General features: G+C 46.7%; 1 protein-coding gene across 1 annotated transcript in view; it reads left to right on the forward strand.

The window, feature by feature from the left end:
• Positions 1–18,549, forward strand: part of ccdc146 (coiled-coil domain containing 146) — a 67,626-nt gene that overhangs the window by 22,619 nt on the left and 26,458 nt on the right. Inside the window, exons 5-14 of the mRNA XM_055937261.1 lie at positions 4,231–4,288; positions 4,885–5,061; positions 5,670–5,743; positions 6,052–6,279; positions 9,373–9,559; positions 11,490–11,582; positions 11,790–11,960; positions 13,121–13,209; positions 14,882–15,046; positions 15,144–15,219. Of these exons, the coding sequence (XP_055793236.1) occupies positions 4,231–4,288; positions 4,885–5,061; positions 5,670–5,743; positions 6,052–6,279; positions 9,373–9,559; positions 11,490–11,582; positions 11,790–11,960; positions 13,121–13,209; positions 14,882–15,046; positions 15,144–15,219 (1,318 nt within the window). The remainder of the gene's footprint in view (positions 1–4,230; positions 4,289–4,884; positions 5,062–5,669; positions 5,744–6,051; positions 6,280–9,372; positions 9,560–11,489; positions 11,583–11,789; positions 11,961–13,120; positions 13,210–14,881; positions 15,047–15,143; positions 15,220–18,549) is intronic.

Raw genomic sequence — 18,549 nt, forward strand, 5'->3', positions numbered from 1 at the left:
CAGCGATGGGGCCTAGAACACATTGTTCCTGAAGATGTGGCCTTCGTATCAGTGGGTAAATGATATTCACATTGTTCCTGATGATGTGGCCTTTGTATCAGTGGGTAGATGTTGTTCCTATTGTTAAGATGAGAAGACCTACAGCAGTAATTGAAATATGAGGCTAAATGAAAACCATTGCTTACATTGCATTCTGACTAGATGTTGTAATGAACTCTGCTGTCTCTTGTTGTATATTATCTTGTGGATGTGTATAGCTCTGACAGTCCGTTTGGCAGCCTCCTCTCTTCCTCTGCTGAACTACCCTCCATACAACAGACAGATGCTCACTGGGAAGATATGTCTTCAGATGTGCAGTGTTAAGCCCTTGATCACAAGCCAGACAAATAGACAGGAATTCAACTGTCAGTCATTTTAACTTCAAATGCAGTATTTACAGATGACCAGGAAGCAACACGAGTGCTGTGAAAGTAGCCTGGAGGGCTGTCTATCTACCCAGAGATTTCTCACTGAGGATATTTTATAAGTGTCAGGAATTTAATATCTACCCCTGGACTTAAATATCTGATCCCTGTCAACAGTTGAACCTTTCACATAGTAGCAACAAACCACTGTTTTACTCAGATGTTGCCAAGAAACTCTCAGAATTTGACCAACACTTTTCTGAAAGCAATACATATTTTCAGTATGGCTACATGGCTATATTTCCCTGCCTTTTTATCAACTGAGTTACAGTAGAACCCTGGTCATCTGTCCTCCACCACTGTGTTAGGGGGTTGAGCTAAGGCCTAGGCACGGTCACTGTGTTAGGGGGTTGAGCTAAGGCAAGGTCACTGTGTTAGGGGGTTGAGCTAAGGCCTAGGCAAGGTCACTGTGTTAGGGGGTTGAGCTAAGGCCTAGGCAAGGTCACTGTGTTAGGGGTTGAGCTAAGGCCTAGGCAAGGTCACTGTGTTAGGGGGTTGAGCTAAGGCTAGGTCACTGTGTTAGGGGGTTGAGCTAAGAACTAGGCAAGGTCACTGTGTTAGAGGGTTGAGCTAAGGCCTAGGCAAGGTCACTGTGTTAGGGGGTTGAGCTAAGGCCTAGGCAAGGTCACTGTGTTAGGGGGTTGAGCTAAGGCCTAGGCAAGGTCACTGTGTTAGGGGGTTGAGCTAAGGCCTAGGCAAGGTCACTGTGTTAGGGGGTTGAGCTAAGGCCTAGGCAAGGTCACTGTGTTAGGGGGTTGAGCTAAGGCCTAGGCAAGGTCACTGTGTTAGAGGGTTGAGCTAAGGCCTAGGCAAGGTCACTGTGTTAGGGGGTTGAGCTAAGGCAAGGTCACTGTGTTACGGGGTTGAGCTAAGGCAAGGTCACTGTGTTAGGGGGTTGAGCTAAGGCCTAGGCAAGGTCACTGTGTTACGGGGTTGAGCTAAGGCCTAGGCAAGGTCACTGTGTTAGGGGGTTGAGCTAAGGCAAGGTCACTGTGTTAGGGGGTTGAGCTAAGGCAAGGTCACTGTGTTACGGGGGTTGAGCTAAGGCCTAGACAAGGTTACTGTGTTAGGGGGTTGAGCTAAGGCCTAGACAAGGTTACTGTGTTACGGGGTTGAGCTAAGGCAAGGTCACTGTGTTAGGGGGTTGAGCTAAGGCAAGGTTACTGTGTTAGGGGCTTGAGCTAAGGCCTAGACAAGGTCACTGTGTTAGGGGGTTGAGCTAAGGCCTAGGCAAGGTTACTGTGTTAGGGGCTTGAGCTAAGGCCTAGACAAGGTCACTGTGTTAGGGGGTTGAGCTAAGGCCTAGGCAAGGTTACTGTGTTAGGGGGTTGAGCTAAGGCCTAGACAAGGTTACTGTGTTAGGGGGTTGAGCTAAGGCTAGGTCACTGTGTTAGGGGGTTGAGCTAAGACAAGGTTACTGTGTTAGGGGGTTGAGCTAAGGCCTAGACAAGGTCACTGTGTTAGGGGGTTGAGCTAAGGCCTAGGCAAGGTCACTGTGTTAGGGGGTTGAGCTAAGGCTAGGTCACTGTGTTAGGGGGTTGAGCTAAGGCCTAGGCAAGGTCACTGTGTTAGGGGGTTGAGCTAAGGCCTAGACAAGGTCACTGTGTTAGGGGGTTGAGCTAAGGCAAGGTCACTGTGTTACGGGGTTGAGCTAAGGCCTAGACAAGGTCACTGTGTTAGGGGGTTGAGCTAAGGCCTAGGTAAGGTCACTGTGTTAGGGGGTTGAGCTAAGGCAAGGTCACTGTGTTACGGGGTTGAGCTAAGGCCTAGACAAGGTCACTGTGTTAGGGGGTTGAGCTAAGGCCTAGGTAAGGTCACTGTGTTAGGGGGTTGAGCTAAGGCAAGGTCACTGTGTTACGGGGTTGAGCTAAGGCCTAGACAAGGTCACTGTGTTAGGGGGTTGAGCTAAGGCCTAGGTAAGGTTACTGTGTTAGGGGGTTGAGCTAAGGCCTAGGCAAGGTCACTGTGTTAGGGGGTTGAGCTAAGGCCTAGGCTAGGTCACTGTGTTAGGGGGTTGAGCTAAGGCCTAGACAAGGTCACTGTGTTAGGGGGTTGAGCTAAGGCCTAGACAAGGTCACTGTGTTAGGGGGTTGAGCTAAGGCAAGGTCACTGTGTTAGGGGGTTGAGCTAAGGCCTAGGTAAGGTCACTGTGTTAGGGGGTTGAGCTAAGGCAAGGTCACTGTGTTACGGGGTTGCGCTAAGGCCTAGACAAGGTCACTGTGTTAGGGGGTTGAGCTAAGGGCTAGGTAAGGTTACTGTGTTAGAGGGTTGAGCTAAGGCCTAGGCAAGGTCACTGTGTTAGGGGGTTGAGCTAAGGCCTAGACAAGGTCACTGTGTTAGGGGGTTGAGCTAAGGCAAGGTCACTGTGTTAGAGGGTTGAGCTAAGACAAGGTTACTGTGTTAGGGGGTAGAGCTAAGGCAAGGTCACTGTGTTAGAGGGTTGAGCTAAGACAAGGTCACTGTGTTAGGGGGTTGAGCTAAGGCCTAGACAAGGTTACTGTGTTAGGGGGTAGAGCTAAGGCCTAGGCAAGGTCACTGTGTTAGGGGGTTGAGCTAAGGCCTAGGCAAGGTTACTGTGTTAGGGGGTTGAGCTAAGGCCTAGGCAAGGTCACTGTGTTAGGGGGTTGAGCTAAGGCCTAGGCAAGGTCACTGTGTTAGGGGGTTGAGTTAAGGCCTAGGCAAGGTCACTGTGTTAGGGGGTTGAGCTAAGGCCTAGGCAAGGTCACTGTGTTAGGGGGTTGAGCTAAGGCCTAGGCAAGGTCACTGTGTTAGGGGGTTGAGCTAAGGCCTAGGCAAGGTCACTGTGTTAGGGGGTTGAGCTAAGGCCTAGGCAAGGTCACTGTGTTAGAGGGTTGAGCTAAGACAAGGTCACTGTGTTAGGGGGTTGAGCTAAGGCCTAGACAAGGTTACTGTGTTAGGGGGTAGAGCTAAGGCCTAGGCAAGGTCACTGTGTTAGGGGGTTGAGCTAAGGCCTAGGCAAGGTTACTGTGTTAGGGGGTTGAGCTAAGGCCTAGGCAAGGTCACTGTGTTAGGGGGTTGAGCTAAGGCCTAGGCAAGGTCACTGTGTTAGGGGGTTGAGTTAAGGCCTAGGCAAGGTCACTGTGTTAGGGGGTTGAGCTAAGGCCTAGGCAAGGTCACTGTGTTAGGGGGTTGAGCTAAGGCCTAGGCAAGGTCACTGTGTTAGGGGGTTGAGCTAAGGCCTAGGCAAGGTCACTGTGTTAGGGGGTTGAGCTAAGGCCTAGGCAAGGTCACTGTGTTAGGGGGTTGAGCTAAGGCCTAGGCTAGGTCACTGTGTTAGGGGGTTGAGCTAAGGCCTAGGCAAGGTCACTGTGTTAGGGGGTTGAGCTAAGGCCTAGGCTAGGTTACTGTGTTAGGGGGTTGAGCTAAGGCCTAGGCAAGGTCACTGTGTTAGGGGGTTGAGCTAAGGCCTAGGCTAGGTTACTTGAGCCACTTGTTTCCTAAGCTTGTCGTGAACGTTGGTCACTTTTGCATCTTCTCTGTATTTCTGAGAATTTGTTTTCAAGTTCCTTCCTCTTGTTCCTTCCTCTAAATCAGGGGTGTCAACATCATTCCATGGAGGTCCTAGTGTCTGTGGGTTTTAGGCTTTTCTTTTCAGTTAACCCCTAGACAACCAGGTGAGGGGAGTTCCTCACTAATTAGTGACCTTAATTCATCAGTCAAGTACAAGTGAAGAGTGAAAAGCTGCAGACGCTCGGCCCTCCGTGGAAGGAGACTGACACGTGCTGTACAACGTGTCTGTTTACAGTCTCACAGAAGAGAAGCTTTGCCTGGAGAAGGAGTATGAGACTCAACCCAAACCAGTTGTAAGTATGTCAGTGCAACAGTCACAGATTTACCTTTCGTTGATAGTCATTCACATGATCTGTCCCATCATACACCTGGCACCACAGCATGACATTCCTTCATGTCACCTACAGTAGTAAATCACTCATTTAGAAGCAGAGAAATGACACAGTGACAGGACAGAGAAACAGACTGTGTCTTTGCTGCCAGGCATCCTTGTCAAAATGCTTGATTGATGAGGCTGGCTTCTTGACAGTTCAGTCTCCTCATTGTCATTGGGTTGTGGTACCATACATGCTTCTGTGTCTACCACTAAGAGAGGCCCGATCATTGATCTAATGATATTTTACATTACTCCATTAATGAACTTTTTATTACAGTTGGTTTGGTTACAGTTAAACAGTAGTTACTTTTTAACACCCAGTAAAGCAACACTATAATCACATGGATGTATATAATCAAATTCCCAAGAATGTCACGACCCAGCTATCCGCTTCAAATAGCTGGCACAGTACTGTGTGTGTGTCCATGATTTGCACTTGCGTGAATGTGTATTTGTGTCAATGTTGATGTATTTTGTATGTCCCATAAGCCATTGCTCCTGGTGTGTCCTCAGGAGCTGGAGAAGCGTGCGAAGGCCCTGAAGGACAGCAGTGAGGAGCTGAGGAAGGAGGTGTCTCAGAGGAGACAGGAGATACACAGCCTGCTGGAGGACGTGGAGGCCAGGCACAAACTGATGACCAGGGAGCAGAGAGAACTGGACCACAAGAAAGACATCATAGTAAACAACCAGGTGAATGGTTGGAGGGGGCACAAGGAGTGGCGGGGGGTGTGGGGCAGAAAGAGGTAGAGGGTGGCAGCAGAGGGTGGCGGCTGAGGGTGGTGGCAGAGGGGTGGCGGAGGGTGGTAGAGGGGGATTGGTGGCAGAGGGGCGGCAGAGGGGCGGCAGAGGGTGGTAGAGGGTGGGGAGGGGTGGTAGAGGGTGGTATAGTGTGGGGAGAGGTGGTAGAGGGTGGTAGAGGGTGGGGAGGGGTGGTAGAGGGTGGTAGAGGGTGGGGAGGGGTGGTAGAGGTTGGTATAGTGTGGGGAGAGGTGGTAGAGGGTGGTAGAGGGGTGGTATAGTGTGGGGAGAGGTGGTAGCGGGTGGTAGAGGGTGGCGGAGGGGTGGTAGAGGGTGGGGAGGGGTGGTAGCGGGTGGTATAGTGTGGGGAGAGGTGGTAGAGGGTGGTAGAGGGTGGTAGAGGGGTGGCGGAGGGGTGGTAGAGGGGGAGGAGTGGTAGAGGGTCAGTCTTGTGTTTAAAACAACATAGAGAAGGGCATTATATAAAACCATTGAAGTAGAAGAGCTCATTAGTTTTCCTATAATGTCCTTCTCTGTGGTGTGTTGTCTTGTGTCCCCAGGCTGAGTTGGCCCAGCTTCTGTCTGTGCCTGGCCAGCTGGGGAAGGAGATTGAGAGGATCAACAGGAAGAAGATGTAAGATGTGGCTGGCTATGAATCCATGTACTGGTGATGTGCTATATGGAACCTTCATAACTAACTCTGTAGCTACTAAAGCAGGAAGTAAGGCCATGTTCATGAGTCATGGAAGGAAGACTCAACATAAATCTTGAACCAGTCCACAGTTTTTTGGGGCACCTACCAAGAGTAAACGGCTAACCCTACAGACCAATGTCTCTGTCAAAACTGGCTGGAATGACATCTTTGCAGGCTGTTTTGCTCGCTGGGTTAAGCCTACAGTCTACCAGCCTGGTGTAATGTATGTCTTCCTCTGTGGTGGCCAGGGACGTTGAGAAAAGTAAGGCGGCCCTGGACGAGCAGCTGTCTGAGGTGGCGGCTCTGCAGAAGATGACGGAGGCCCGCTGTCGCTCCCTGGAGGAGGAGAAGAGGGAGGTGAGGAGGCAGGTGGAGGGGCGCAGGGCACACTTGGAGGCTGCCGAGAGGGAACACAGCATGCTGCAGAAAGAGCAGGAGATGACCAAGGAGAAGGAGGTCATTATGATGGGACAGAGGTACAGGACTGCAGACAATGTCTATGTATCTAGAGCAGCATCTGTATGCAGCGATAGTACATACAGTTGAAGTCGGAAGTTTACATACACCTTAGCCAGATACATTTAAACTCATTTTTTCACAATTCCTGACATTTAATCCAAATACAAATTCCCTGTCTTAGGTCAGTAAGGATCACCACTTTATTTTAAGGATGTGAAATATCTGAATAATAGTAGAGATAATTATTTATTTCAGCTTTTATTTCTTTCATCACATTCCCAGTGGGTCAGAAGTTTACATACACTCAATTAGTATTTGGTAGCATTGCCTTTAAATTGTTTAACTTGGGTCAAACGTTTTGGGTAGCCTTCCACAAGCTTCCCACAATAAGTTTGGTGAATTTTGGCCCATTCCTCCTGACAGAGCTGGTGTAGCTGAGTCAGGTTTGTAGGCCTCCTTGCTTGCACACGCTTTTTCAGTTCTGCCCACAAATTTTCTATAGGATTGAGGTCCTATTGAGGTCAGGGCTGTGTGATGGCCACTCCAATACCTTGACTTTGTTGTCCTTAAGCCATTTTGCCACAACTTTGGAAGTATGCTTGCGGTCATTGTCCATTTGGAAGACCCATTTGCGACCAAGCTTTAACTTCCTGACTGATGTTGCTTCAATATATCCACATAATTTTCCATCCTCGTGATGCCATCTATTTTGTGAAGTGCATCAGTCCCTCCTGCTGCAAAGCACCCCCACAACATGATGCTGCCACCCCCGTGCTTCACGGTTGGGATGGTGTTCTTCGGCTTGCAAGCCTCCCCCTTTTTACTCCAAACATAACGATGGTTATTATGGCCAAACAGTTCTATTTTTGTTTCATCAGACCAGAGGACATTTCTCCAAAATGTACGATCTTTGTCTCCATGTGCAGTTGCAAACCGTAGTCTGGCTTTTTTTATGGCGGTTTTGGAGCAGTGGCTTCTTTCTTGCTGAGTGGCCTTTCAGGTTATGTCGATATAGGACTCGTTTTACTGTGGATATAGATACTTTTGTACCCGTTTCCTCCAGCATCTTCACAAGGTCCTTTGCTGTTGTTCTGGGATTGATTTGCACTTTTCGCACCAAAGTACGTTAATCTCTAGGAGACAGAACGTGACCCCTTCCTGAGTGGTATGACGGCTGCATGGTCCCATGGTATTTATACTTGCATACTATTGTTTGTACAGATGAACGTGGTACCTTCAGGCGTTTAGAAATTGCTCCCAAGGATGAGCCAGACTTGTCGAGGTCTACACATTTTTTTTCTGAGGTTTTGGCTGATTTCTTTAGATTTTCCCATGATGTCAAGCAAAGAGGCACTGAGTTTGAAGGTAGGCCTTGAAATACATCCACAGGTACACCTCCAATTGACTCAAATTATGTCAATTAGCCTATCAGAAGCTTCTAAAGCCATGACATAATTTTCTGGAATTTTCCAAGCTGTTTAAAGGCACAGTCAATTTAGTGTATGTAAACTTCTGACCCACTGGAATTGTGATACAGTGAATTATAAGTGAAATAATCTGTCTGTAAACAATTGTTGGGAAAATTACTTGTTTCATGCACAAAGTAGATGTCCTAACCGACTTGATGTCCTAACCGATGTCCTAACCGATGTCCTAACCGATGTCCTAACCGACTTTCCAAAACTATAGTTTGTTAACAAGAAGTGTGTGGATATCAAGGCACAAGGCGAGACCCAGATGCAGACACAGGAGGCAGATGGTTGGAGTCTTACAGGGTTTATTAACCCAAAGGAGTAGGCAAGAGAATGGTGGACAGGCAAACAGGTCAAAACCAGTTCAGAGTCCAGGAGGTACAGAGTAGCAGAAAGGCTCGAGGTCAAGGCAGGCAGAATGGTCAGGTAGGCGGGTACAGAGTCCAGAACAGGCAAGGGTCAAAACCCGGAGGACTAGAAAAAGGAGAATGCAAAAAGCAGGAGAATGGGAAACCGCTGGGTGACTTGGAAACATACAAGACGAACTGGCACAGAATGACAGGAAATACAGGGATAAATACACTGGGGAAAATAAGCGACACCTGGAGGGGGTGGAGACAATCACAAGGACAGGGGAAACAGATCAGGGCGTGACAGTGGAGTGGTTGAAAAATGAGTTTTAATGACTCCAACCTAAGTGTATGTAAACTTCCCACTTCAGCTGTACATTACACTGTTGATACATTGTTTATTGTATCACTGCCTTCTCCTGAACATGTTTTATTACGTGAGGTAAATCCCTGGATAGTGATGTTCCCACCATCTTGTTTTCAGGGGTTCCCAACAGAATAAACAACAATGCATAAAAACACAAACTGTTGGGGCCACATGCACAGAACAAACAGAGCTCGATGTGCCCAGTAAGAGTCAGAACATTTTCTAATTATCCCCCATTCATTTTGACAAGGTTTTCAATCATTGTAATGTGGATGCATTAGGTTGTATTGTCCCCATTAGTCCAGACGCTGTCTCTCTTCAGAACCACAACTGCTGTAGAACCCCCCACTGGGACCTGCAGTGCCTGTACTGTTTCTCCCCTCTGGCCATAGCACAAGGACGGCACAAAAACCCATTCCACTGTAACTAGACTGAGATGGGAACCATATGCAGCTTCTCTATCTTACTGGTTCTATGTAGTCTTTGGCAGATATAAGGGGACAGTGCTGTGGGGAACAATGATAATGGGGTTTTCCTATGAGTTCTCTCTCCCTCTCCCTCCCTCCCTCACTCTCTCTCTCTCTCTGTATCCCTCTCTCTATATCTCTCCGTATGTCTCTCTCTCTCTCTCTCTCTGTATGTCTCTCTCTCTTTCTCTCTCTCTGTATGTCTATATCTCTCTGTCTCTCTTTCTCTCTCTCTCTGTCTCTCTCTGTATCTCTCTGTCTCTCTCTCTCTGTATGTCTCTCTCTCGCTGTATGTCTCTCTCTCGCTGTATGTCTCTCTCTCGCTGTATGTCTCTCTCTCTCTCTCCCTCTGTCTGTATGTCTCTCTCTCTCTGTCTGTATGTCTCTCTCTCTCTCTGTATGTCTCTCTCTCTCTATCTCTCTCTCTCTCTCTCTATCTCTCTCTATTTGTCAGAGGTATGCTGGACATCAATACAGGCCACTGCATCATGGAAAGGAAGAGCGTGCATGAGAACCTGGCACGAAAGCAGCGTGAGAGGGACCGGCAGCTCAGAGAGCTGAAGAAGGTGGAGCTGCAGCTCAAAATGGCCCAGGATGCACTGGTCCACACTCAGCTACTGCATGACAAGACCAAGTATACGGTTAGTTCACAGTTCACACACTAACACCAAACAGGCCCAGGATGCACTGGTCCACAGCTCAGCTACTGCATGACAAGACCAAGTCTACGGTTAGTTCACAGTTCACACACTAACACCAAACAGGCCCACAATGTTCTGGTCCACAGCTCTGCTGCACGACAAGTCAATGGAGTTCACAGTTCACACACAGCTCCTGCACGACCTCCACTTCCAATATGTATGGACTATGTAATGGTATCGCTCTCTCACTTTAAAATATGTTATTTTATAGATTTTAATTGGTTGACGTTTCATCCCCCCAAAAGCCTCCTTGCTTCCTTGATGATGTGTCCAGAGATCAAAGTGGCAGTGACACACGTCACTCACAGGTTTACAAATGTCCACATGGGACATGAGTGACAGACAGAGAGAGGAACTGGAAAAGCGTCAGCAGATTTTACACCATAAAACATGAAAGACATTGGTGTCGTGACGCATGTGGAACTTCCCCTATTAATGAAGGAAACCTTACACAATATAATGTTTTCCCGGTTTTATGAACTCAATCCAATGATTTATCTGTCATTATTTATTTCCTCAGTTGAATTCTGATCTAATTGAGCTTCGCCGTCTGCCACAGTTGTATAAAACACTATGCAGCGGAGGGAAGGGCTACGTCCCAAATGGAACCCAGTTCCTTACAATAGGGCACTACTGTAAAAGTTGTGCACACTCTTAGAAAAAAGGGTTCCAAAAGCGTTCTTCGGCTGTCCCCATAGGAGAACCCTTTTATAGTTCCAGGTAGAAAGAACCCTTTTGTGTTCCATGTAGAACCCTCTGTGGAAAGGGTTCTACGTGTAACCCAAAAGGGTTCTACCTGGAACCAGAATGGTTCTACCTGGAACCAGAACGGTTCTACCTGGAACCAGAACGGTTCTACCTGGAACCAAATAGGGTTCTTCAAAGTGTTCTTCTATGGGGACAGCTGAAGAACCCTTTTATGTTCCAGATTGTGCACTCTTAGAAAAAAAAGGTGCTATGTAGGGAATAGTGTACCATTTGGAAGGTAGCCATGGTAATAGTGGTTTTATGGTAATAACAGCCTCTCTGTAATAACTGCCATTGTTGATGCTTTATGATTGACTGGTTTAATATAAAGCCTTGTGTTGTGTGAGACAACAAACCCAACATAATAACATGATCTAATGATTAACCATAATTATGTCCCAGTATTATTCATGGCATGTTCTACCATTGCCATTCTCCCATTCCACCTCAATCATTCCTCAATTAACCATTACAGTTTGTATGTGTGTGTTTCTCTGGGGGTTAAAACTGGGTTTTAATAAGATACATTTCTGTGCTCTGAAAAGGACAATAAAGTTTTGTTCTTCGACAGTATTTGTGCTCAAACAGAGACAGGTCATATCTGTTTAGACATTAATACTAGGAGAGGTTGTTGTTTACAGAGGGATGTCAAACAGAGACAGGTCATATCTGTTTAGACATTAATACTAGGAGAGGTTGTTGTGACAGAGGGATGTCAAACAGAGACAGGTCATATCTGTTTAGAGACATTAATACTAGGAGAGGTTGTTGTGACAGAGGGATGTCAAACAGAGACAGGTCATATCTGTTTAGAGACATTAATACTAGGAGAGGTTGTTGTTTACAGAGGGATGTCAAACAGAGACAGGTCATATCTGTTTAGAGACATTAATACTAGGAGAGGTTGTTGTGACAGAGGGATGTCAAACAGAGACAGGTCATATCTGTTTAGAGACATTAATACCAGGAGAGGTTGTTGTTACAGAGGGATGTCAAACAGAGACAGGTCATATCTGTTTAGAGACATTAATACTAGGAGAGGTTGTTGTTACAGAGGGATGTCAAACAGAGACAGGTCATATCTGTTTAGAGACATTAATACTAGGAGAGGTTGTTGTTACAGAGGGATGCCAAACCCAAAAGTGACAGGATTCTAAAGACGAGACAGGAGATACAGTTAGAAGTGGACAAGCTGAAGAGAAACTTGATTCATCAGGTAAAAAGCATATGTTTGAATTTCTGTGTTTGTGTGTTTTTTTTATTTGTGTAAGGCATAAACGTGTGTGTGTGTGTGTGTGTGTGTGTGTGTGTGTGTGTGTGTGTGTGTGTGTGTGTGTGTGTGTGTGTGTGTGTGTGTGTGTGTGTGTGTGTGTGTGTGTGTGTGTGCTTGTGTGTGTGCGTGTGTGTGTGTGTGTGTGTGTAGCAACCAGTAGCTGAGGTGGAGACCCAGCTGATAGAACAGTGTGTGGAACAGGAGAAGGAGCTGATGAGACAGTCTCACAGACACAGAGAGGAGCTCCACACCCTCTGTTGTCTGACTCAGATCAAAGCTGATGAGAGAGAGCAGAAGTCCAGGGACCGCCACAGGGCTGAGGTAAAACACATCATATCAGATCACTATAGAACATCGCACCATCAATGTTCCCTCCCATTTTTTGGGGCAAATTTCAGGTCTGCTGAGCGCGAATTTGAACGTAGTGAAAATTCTGTGCAACTTCCAGCGCGCGTTACTGTGCACACTGAGGCTGTACCCGCTTTAAGTTACAGCTTTAACAGTGACTATGTAGGCTACTGTGGCTATTTGATCATAATGTAGGCCTACCAGAGTGGCCTACCATCAAAAACAATGGAGAACATGTATCCCATAACATTTAAGCATGGAAATATCTGTTCTGTCATTCAGCCGACAGTAGCAGCCAATGTGTGGTGTTCAATGTGGACCTACAGTCCATGAGACTTTAGAAAACAACATGCAGGGCTTCACATGAACCTGTTTGACTGAAGATGTTGCTGTTGTTTGATGCAAGACTCCACTTTACACAAAAAATGCATTATTATTCCCATACCATTATTACAGAGAATCAGGCAAATTATTGAAGCCTGTCTCAAAATACAACACTGCCCCTTTAAGATAAAAAAAATCTCTTTACCTGACTGGCTTTTCAAAGATGTCTAGTAATGTACAGGTGTTGTGGTCTTGTAGGAAGCCACCACTCCCCTATTGACGACTACAAATGATCTTGAACTGGGCTGATAACTCACTAACCAGAAAAGGACATGAACAAAATGTGCACACGCTGCTACATGCAGCTCTCGCTTTGATCTCAAAACAAACGCATCTACTATCGACCGCTCATGTTGTAAACACAGCCCAGTTCAAAGTGAATGGCACAGATCCATATATGGCAATGGTCTATTTGCATATAGACCTGAGATAACACACACAGTCTGAGTTAAGTAACACACAGATTGTGACGTAATATGTCCACAGGTAATCCAAATAACTCGAGCAACAGCGACATGCCTGAGGTAACAGGCCTTTGCTGCAATCATTTACTACAGCTACCGTAATCAGTTACAGTGTAGCTTCAGCATGACTCTGGTAATGGTTTCCATAGTGACATGTTGATGTTCTCAACAAAACAACAAAACACACTAGCTAAGACTATCTTTCTTGCACATTGGGGAAAGTTGACTCATCAGCTTTTACTAAGATGAGAAGAAAGATCATGTATTATTTTAATGTCTCAACAGCAAAGATACAATCGCATCAAGCAAGAGGTGAGAGGCAAGAGTCTGGTGATCCATGAACTCAAGAAGCAGAACCAGGAGGTCCAGTCCAGGTATCTCTCCCTCTCTGCTGAATGGAGACCTTAACGCCTAGCCTTAACCCTTAACCTGTAACCTTAACGCCTAGCCTTAACCCTTAACCTGTAACCTTAACGCCTAGCCTTAACCCTTAACCTGTAACCTTAACGCCTAGCCTTAACCCTTAACCTGTAACCTTAACCCTTAACCTGTAACCTTAACGCCTAGCCTTAACCCTTAACCTGTAACCTTAACGCCTAGCCTTAACCCTTAACCTGTAACCTTAATGCCTAGCCTTAACCCTTAACCTGTAACCTTAACCCGTAACCTGTAACCTTAACGCCTAGCCTTAACCTGTAACCTTAACCTTTAACCTGTAACCTTAACGCCTAGCCTTAACCCTTAACCTGTAACCTTAACGCCTAGCCTTAACCCTTAACCTGTAACCTTAACCCTTAACCTTAACGCCTAGCCTTAACCCTTAACCTGTAACCTTAACGCCTAGCCTTAACCCTTAACATGTAACCTTAACCCTTAACCTGTAACCTTAACCCTTAACCTGTAACCTTAACGCCTAGCCTTAACCCTTAACATGTAACCTTAACGCCTAGCCTTAACCCTTAACCTGTAACCTTAATGCCTTAACCTGTAACCTTAACGCCTAGCCTTAACCCTTAACCTTAATGCCTTAACCTGTAACCTTAACGCCTAGCCTTAACCCTTAACCTGTAACCTTAATGCCTTAACCTGTAACCTTAATGCCTAGCCTTAACCCTTAACATGTAACCTTAACGCCTAGCCTTAACCCTTAACCTGTAACCTTAACGCCTAGCCTTAACCCTTAACATGTAACCTTAACCCTTAACCTGTAACCTTAACCCTTAACCTGTAACCTTAACGCCTAGCCTTAACCCTTAACCTGTAACCTTAATGCCTTAACCTGTAACCTTAACGCCTAGCCTTAACCCTTAACCTTAATGCCTTAACCTGTAACCTTAACGCCTAGCCTTAACCCTTAACCTGTAACCTTAATGCCTTAACCTGTAACCTTAACGCCTAGCCTTAATCCCTAACATGTAACCTTAACGCCTAGCCTTAACCCTTAACCTGTAACCTAACGCCTAGCCTTAACCCTTACCTTAACCCATAACTCTAACCCCTAACCCTAACCTTAACCCCTTACCTTAACCCCTAACCTTAACCTGGAAACCTAACCCCTAACCCTAACCCCTTACCTTAACCTTTAAACCTAACCCCTAACCCTAACCTTAACCCCTTACCTTAACCTGTAACCCTAACCTTAACCCCTAACCCTAATACCTTAACCCTTACCTTAACCCATACTCCTAACCTTAACCTGTAACTCTAACCCTAACCCCTAATGCCTAGCCTTAAGCCATAACCTTAACCCATAACCCCTAACATTAACCCCTAACCTTAACCCTTACCTTAACCCCTAATGCAGTTCAGTTCAGACATACCTGGAAAATAACGTGTCTGGGAGGCTAAAGATTTGAATGCCTACCTTGATTCATTTCAGTGTTTCCTCGGTGCCAATACAAACTCTCTCTGTCTCTCTGTCTCTCTGTCTCTCTCTCTCTCTCTCTCTCTCTCTCTCTCTCTCTCTCTCTCTCTCTCTCTCTCTCTCTCTCTCTCTCTCTCTCTCTTTCTCTTTTCTTCCCTCTCCTTCTCCCTCCCTCCATCTAGGCTTGGTGTGTTTGCCAAGCTGTACGACAACATCAAGGGTGATAGGAACAAGTGTATGAACTTGATCCAGATGGCCTCCCAGAGAACAGCTGAGATGAGAGAGAAGTTCAAGATCCTGGACAACGAGATTGAGATCCTCAGAACCAACGCCATCAACAAAGAGAAGTGAGATAGAGAGCACATCCCGTCCTCAAAAGAACATTCTGACATTCACCACCCTGTTTAGATGTAAATGATTAACATCCCGTGTATGTGTCCTCAGGCTGCTCCAGAAGTCCCGTCTGAAGCACTTCCACAGCCACACCGTCAGAGACAGCCTGAGGAGCGACATCTCCAAGGTGATTTATCCTACCTGATTAATAAGGAAATCCTGCTCTTCTCACTCCATCCTCTAGACATAATAGCATCGACCTACCGCACTATAAAGGAAATAGGGTGCCATTTGAGACTCAGCTCTCTGGGTTATGATGTTTCTCTGTTCTGATCCCATCTCCAAGGTGACCTGGGTTAGGGTTATGATGTTTCTCTGTTCTGATCCCATCTCCAAGGTGACCTGGGTTAGGGTTATGATGTTTCTCTGTTCTGATCCCATCTCCAAGGTGACCTGGGTTAGGGTTATGATGTTTCTCTGTTCTGATCCCGTCTCCAAGGTGACCTGGGTTAGGGTTATGATGTTCCTCTGTTCTGATCCCATCTCCAAGGTGACCTGGGTTAGGGTTATGATGTTTCTCTGTTCTGATCCCATCTCCAAGGTGACCTTGGTTATGATGTTTCTCTGTTCTGATCCCATCTCCAAGGTGACCTGGGTTAGGGTTATAATGTTTCTCTGTTCTGATCCCATCTCCAAGGTGACCTGGGTTATGGTTATGATGTTTCTCTGTTCTGATCCCATCTCCAAGGTGACCTGGGTTAGGGTTATGATGTTCCTCTGTTCTGATCCCATCTCCAAGGTGACCTGGGTTAGGGTTATGATGTTTCTCTGTTCTGGTCCCATCTCCAAGGTGACCTGGGTTAGGGTTATGATGTTTCTCTGTTCTGATCCCATCTCCAAGGTGACCTGGGTTAGGGTTATGATGTTTCTCTGTTCTGATCCCATCTCCAAGGTGACCTGGGTTATGATGTTTCTCTGTTCTGATCCCATCTCCAAGGTAACCTGGGTTAGGGTTATGATGTTTCTCTGTTCTGATTCCATCTCCAAGGTGACCTGGGTTAGGGTTATGATGTTCCTCTGTTCTGATCCCATCTCCAAGGTGACCTGGGTTATGATGTTTCTCTGTTCTGATCCCATCTCCAAGGTGACCTGGGTTAGGGTTATGATGTTCCTCTGTTCTGATCCCATCTCCAAGGTGACCTGGGTTATGATGTTTCTCTGTTCTGATCCCATCTCCAAGGTGACCTGGGTTATGATGTTTCTCTGTTCTGATCCCATCTCCAAGGTGACCTGGGTTAGGGTTATGATGTTTCTCTGTTCTGATCCCATCTCCAAGGTGACCTGGGTTAGGGTTATGATGTTTCTCTGTTCTGATCCCATCTCCAAGGTGACCTGGGTTAGGGTTATGATGTTTCTCTGTTCTGATCCCGTCTCCAAGGTGACCTGGGTTAGGGTTATGATGTTCCTCTGTTCTGATCCCATCTCCAAGGTGACCTGGGTTAGGGTTATGATGTTTCTCTGTTCTGATCCCATCTCCAAGGTGACCTGGGTTAGGGTTATGATGTTCCTCTGTTCTGATCCCATCTCCAAGGTGACCTGGGTTAGGGTTATGATGTTTCTCTGTTCTGATCCCGTCTCCAAGGTGACCTGGGTTAGGGTTATGATGTTTCTCTGTTCTGATCCCGTCTCCAAGGTGACCTGGGTTAGGGTTATGATGTTTCTCTGTTCTGATCCCATCTCCAAGGTGACCTGGGTTATGATGTTTCTCTGTTCTGATCCCATCTCCAAGGTGACCTGGGTTAGGGTTATGATGTTTCTCTGTTCTGATCCCATCTCCAAGGTGACCTGGGTTAGGGTTATGATGTTTCTCTGTTCTGATCCCGTCTCCAAGGTGACCTGGGTTAGGGTTATAATGTTCCTCTGTTCTGATCCCATCTCCAAGGTGACCTGGGTTATGATGTTCCTCTGTTCTGATCCCATCTCCAAGGTGACCTGGGTTAGGGTTATGATGTTTCTCTGTTCTGGTCCCATCTCCAAGGTGACCTGGGTTAGGGTTATGATGTTTCTCTGTTCTGATCCTGTCTCCAAGGTGACCTGGGTTAGGGTTATGATGTTCCTCTGTTCTGATCCCATCTCCAAGGTGACCTGGGTTAGGGTTATGATGTTCCTCTGTTCTGATCCCATCTCCAAGGTGACCTGGGTGAGGGTTATGATGTTTCTCTGTTCTGATCCCATCTCCAAGGTGACCTGGGTTAGGGTTATGATGTTTCTCTGTTCTGATCCCATCTCCAAGGTGACCTGGGTTATGATGTTTCTCTGTTCTGATCCCATCTCCAAGGTGACCTGGGTTAGGGTTATGATGTTTCTCTGTTCTGATCCCATCTCCAAGGTGACCTGGGTTAGGGTTATGATGTTCCTCTGTTCTGATCCCATCTCCAAGGTGACCTGGGTTAGGGTTATGATGTTTCTCTGTTCTGATCCCATCTCCAAGGTGACCTGGGTTAGGGTTATGATGTTCCTCTGTTCTGATCCCGTCTCCAAGGTGATAGGGTTATGATGTTCCTCTGTTCTGATCCCGTCTCCAAGGTGACCTGGGTTAGGGTTATGATGTTCCTCTGTTCTGATCCCGTCTCCAAGGTGACCTGGGTTAGGGTTATGATGTTTCTCTGTTCTGATCCCATCTCCAAGGTGACCTGGGTTAGGGTTATGATGTGCCTCTGTTCTGATCCCATCTCCAAGGTGACCTGGGTTATGATGTTTCTCTGTTCTGATCCCATCTCCAAGGTGACCTGGGTTATGATGTTCCTCTGTTCTGATCCCATCTCCAAGGTGACCTGGGTTATGATGTTTCTCTGTTCTGATCCCATCTCCAAGGTGACCTGGGTTAGGGTTATAATGTTTCTCTGTTCTGATCCCATCTCCAAGGTGACCTGGGTTATGGTTATGATGTTTCTCTGTTCTGATCCCATCTCCAAGGTGACCTGGGTTAGGGTTATGATGTTTCTCTGTTCTGATCCCATCTCCAAGGTGACCTGGGTTAGGGTTATGATGTTCCTCTGTTCTGATCCCATCTCCAAGGTGACCTGGGTTAGGGTTATGATGTTTCTCTGTTCTGATCCCATCTCCAAGGTGACCTGGGTTAGGGTTATGATGTTCCTCTGTTCTGATCCCGTCTCCAAGGTGATAGGGTTATGATGTTCCTCTGTTCTGATCCCGTCTCCAAGGTGACCTGGGTTAGGGTTATGATGTTCCTCTGTTCTGATCCCGTCTCCAAGGTGACCTGGGTTAGGGTTATGATGTTTCTCTGTTCTGATCCCATCTCCAAGGTGACCTGGGTTAGGGTTATGATGTGCCTCTGTTCTGATCCCATCTCCAAGGTGACCTGGGTTATGATGTTTCTCTGTTCTGATCCCATCTCCAAGGTGACCTGGGTTATGATGTTCCTCTGTTCTGATCCCATCTCCAAGGTGACCTGGGTTATGATGTTTCTCTGTTCTGATCCCATCTCCAAGGTGAC

The sequence above is a fragment of the Salvelinus fontinalis genome, chromosome 11 (genome assembly GCF_029448725.1).
Source record: "Salvelinus fontinalis isolate EN_2023a chromosome 11, ASM2944872v1, whole genome shotgun sequence".
NCBI classification, from domain to species: Eukaryota; Metazoa; Chordata; class Actinopteri; order Salmoniformes; family Salmonidae; genus Salvelinus; species Salvelinus fontinalis.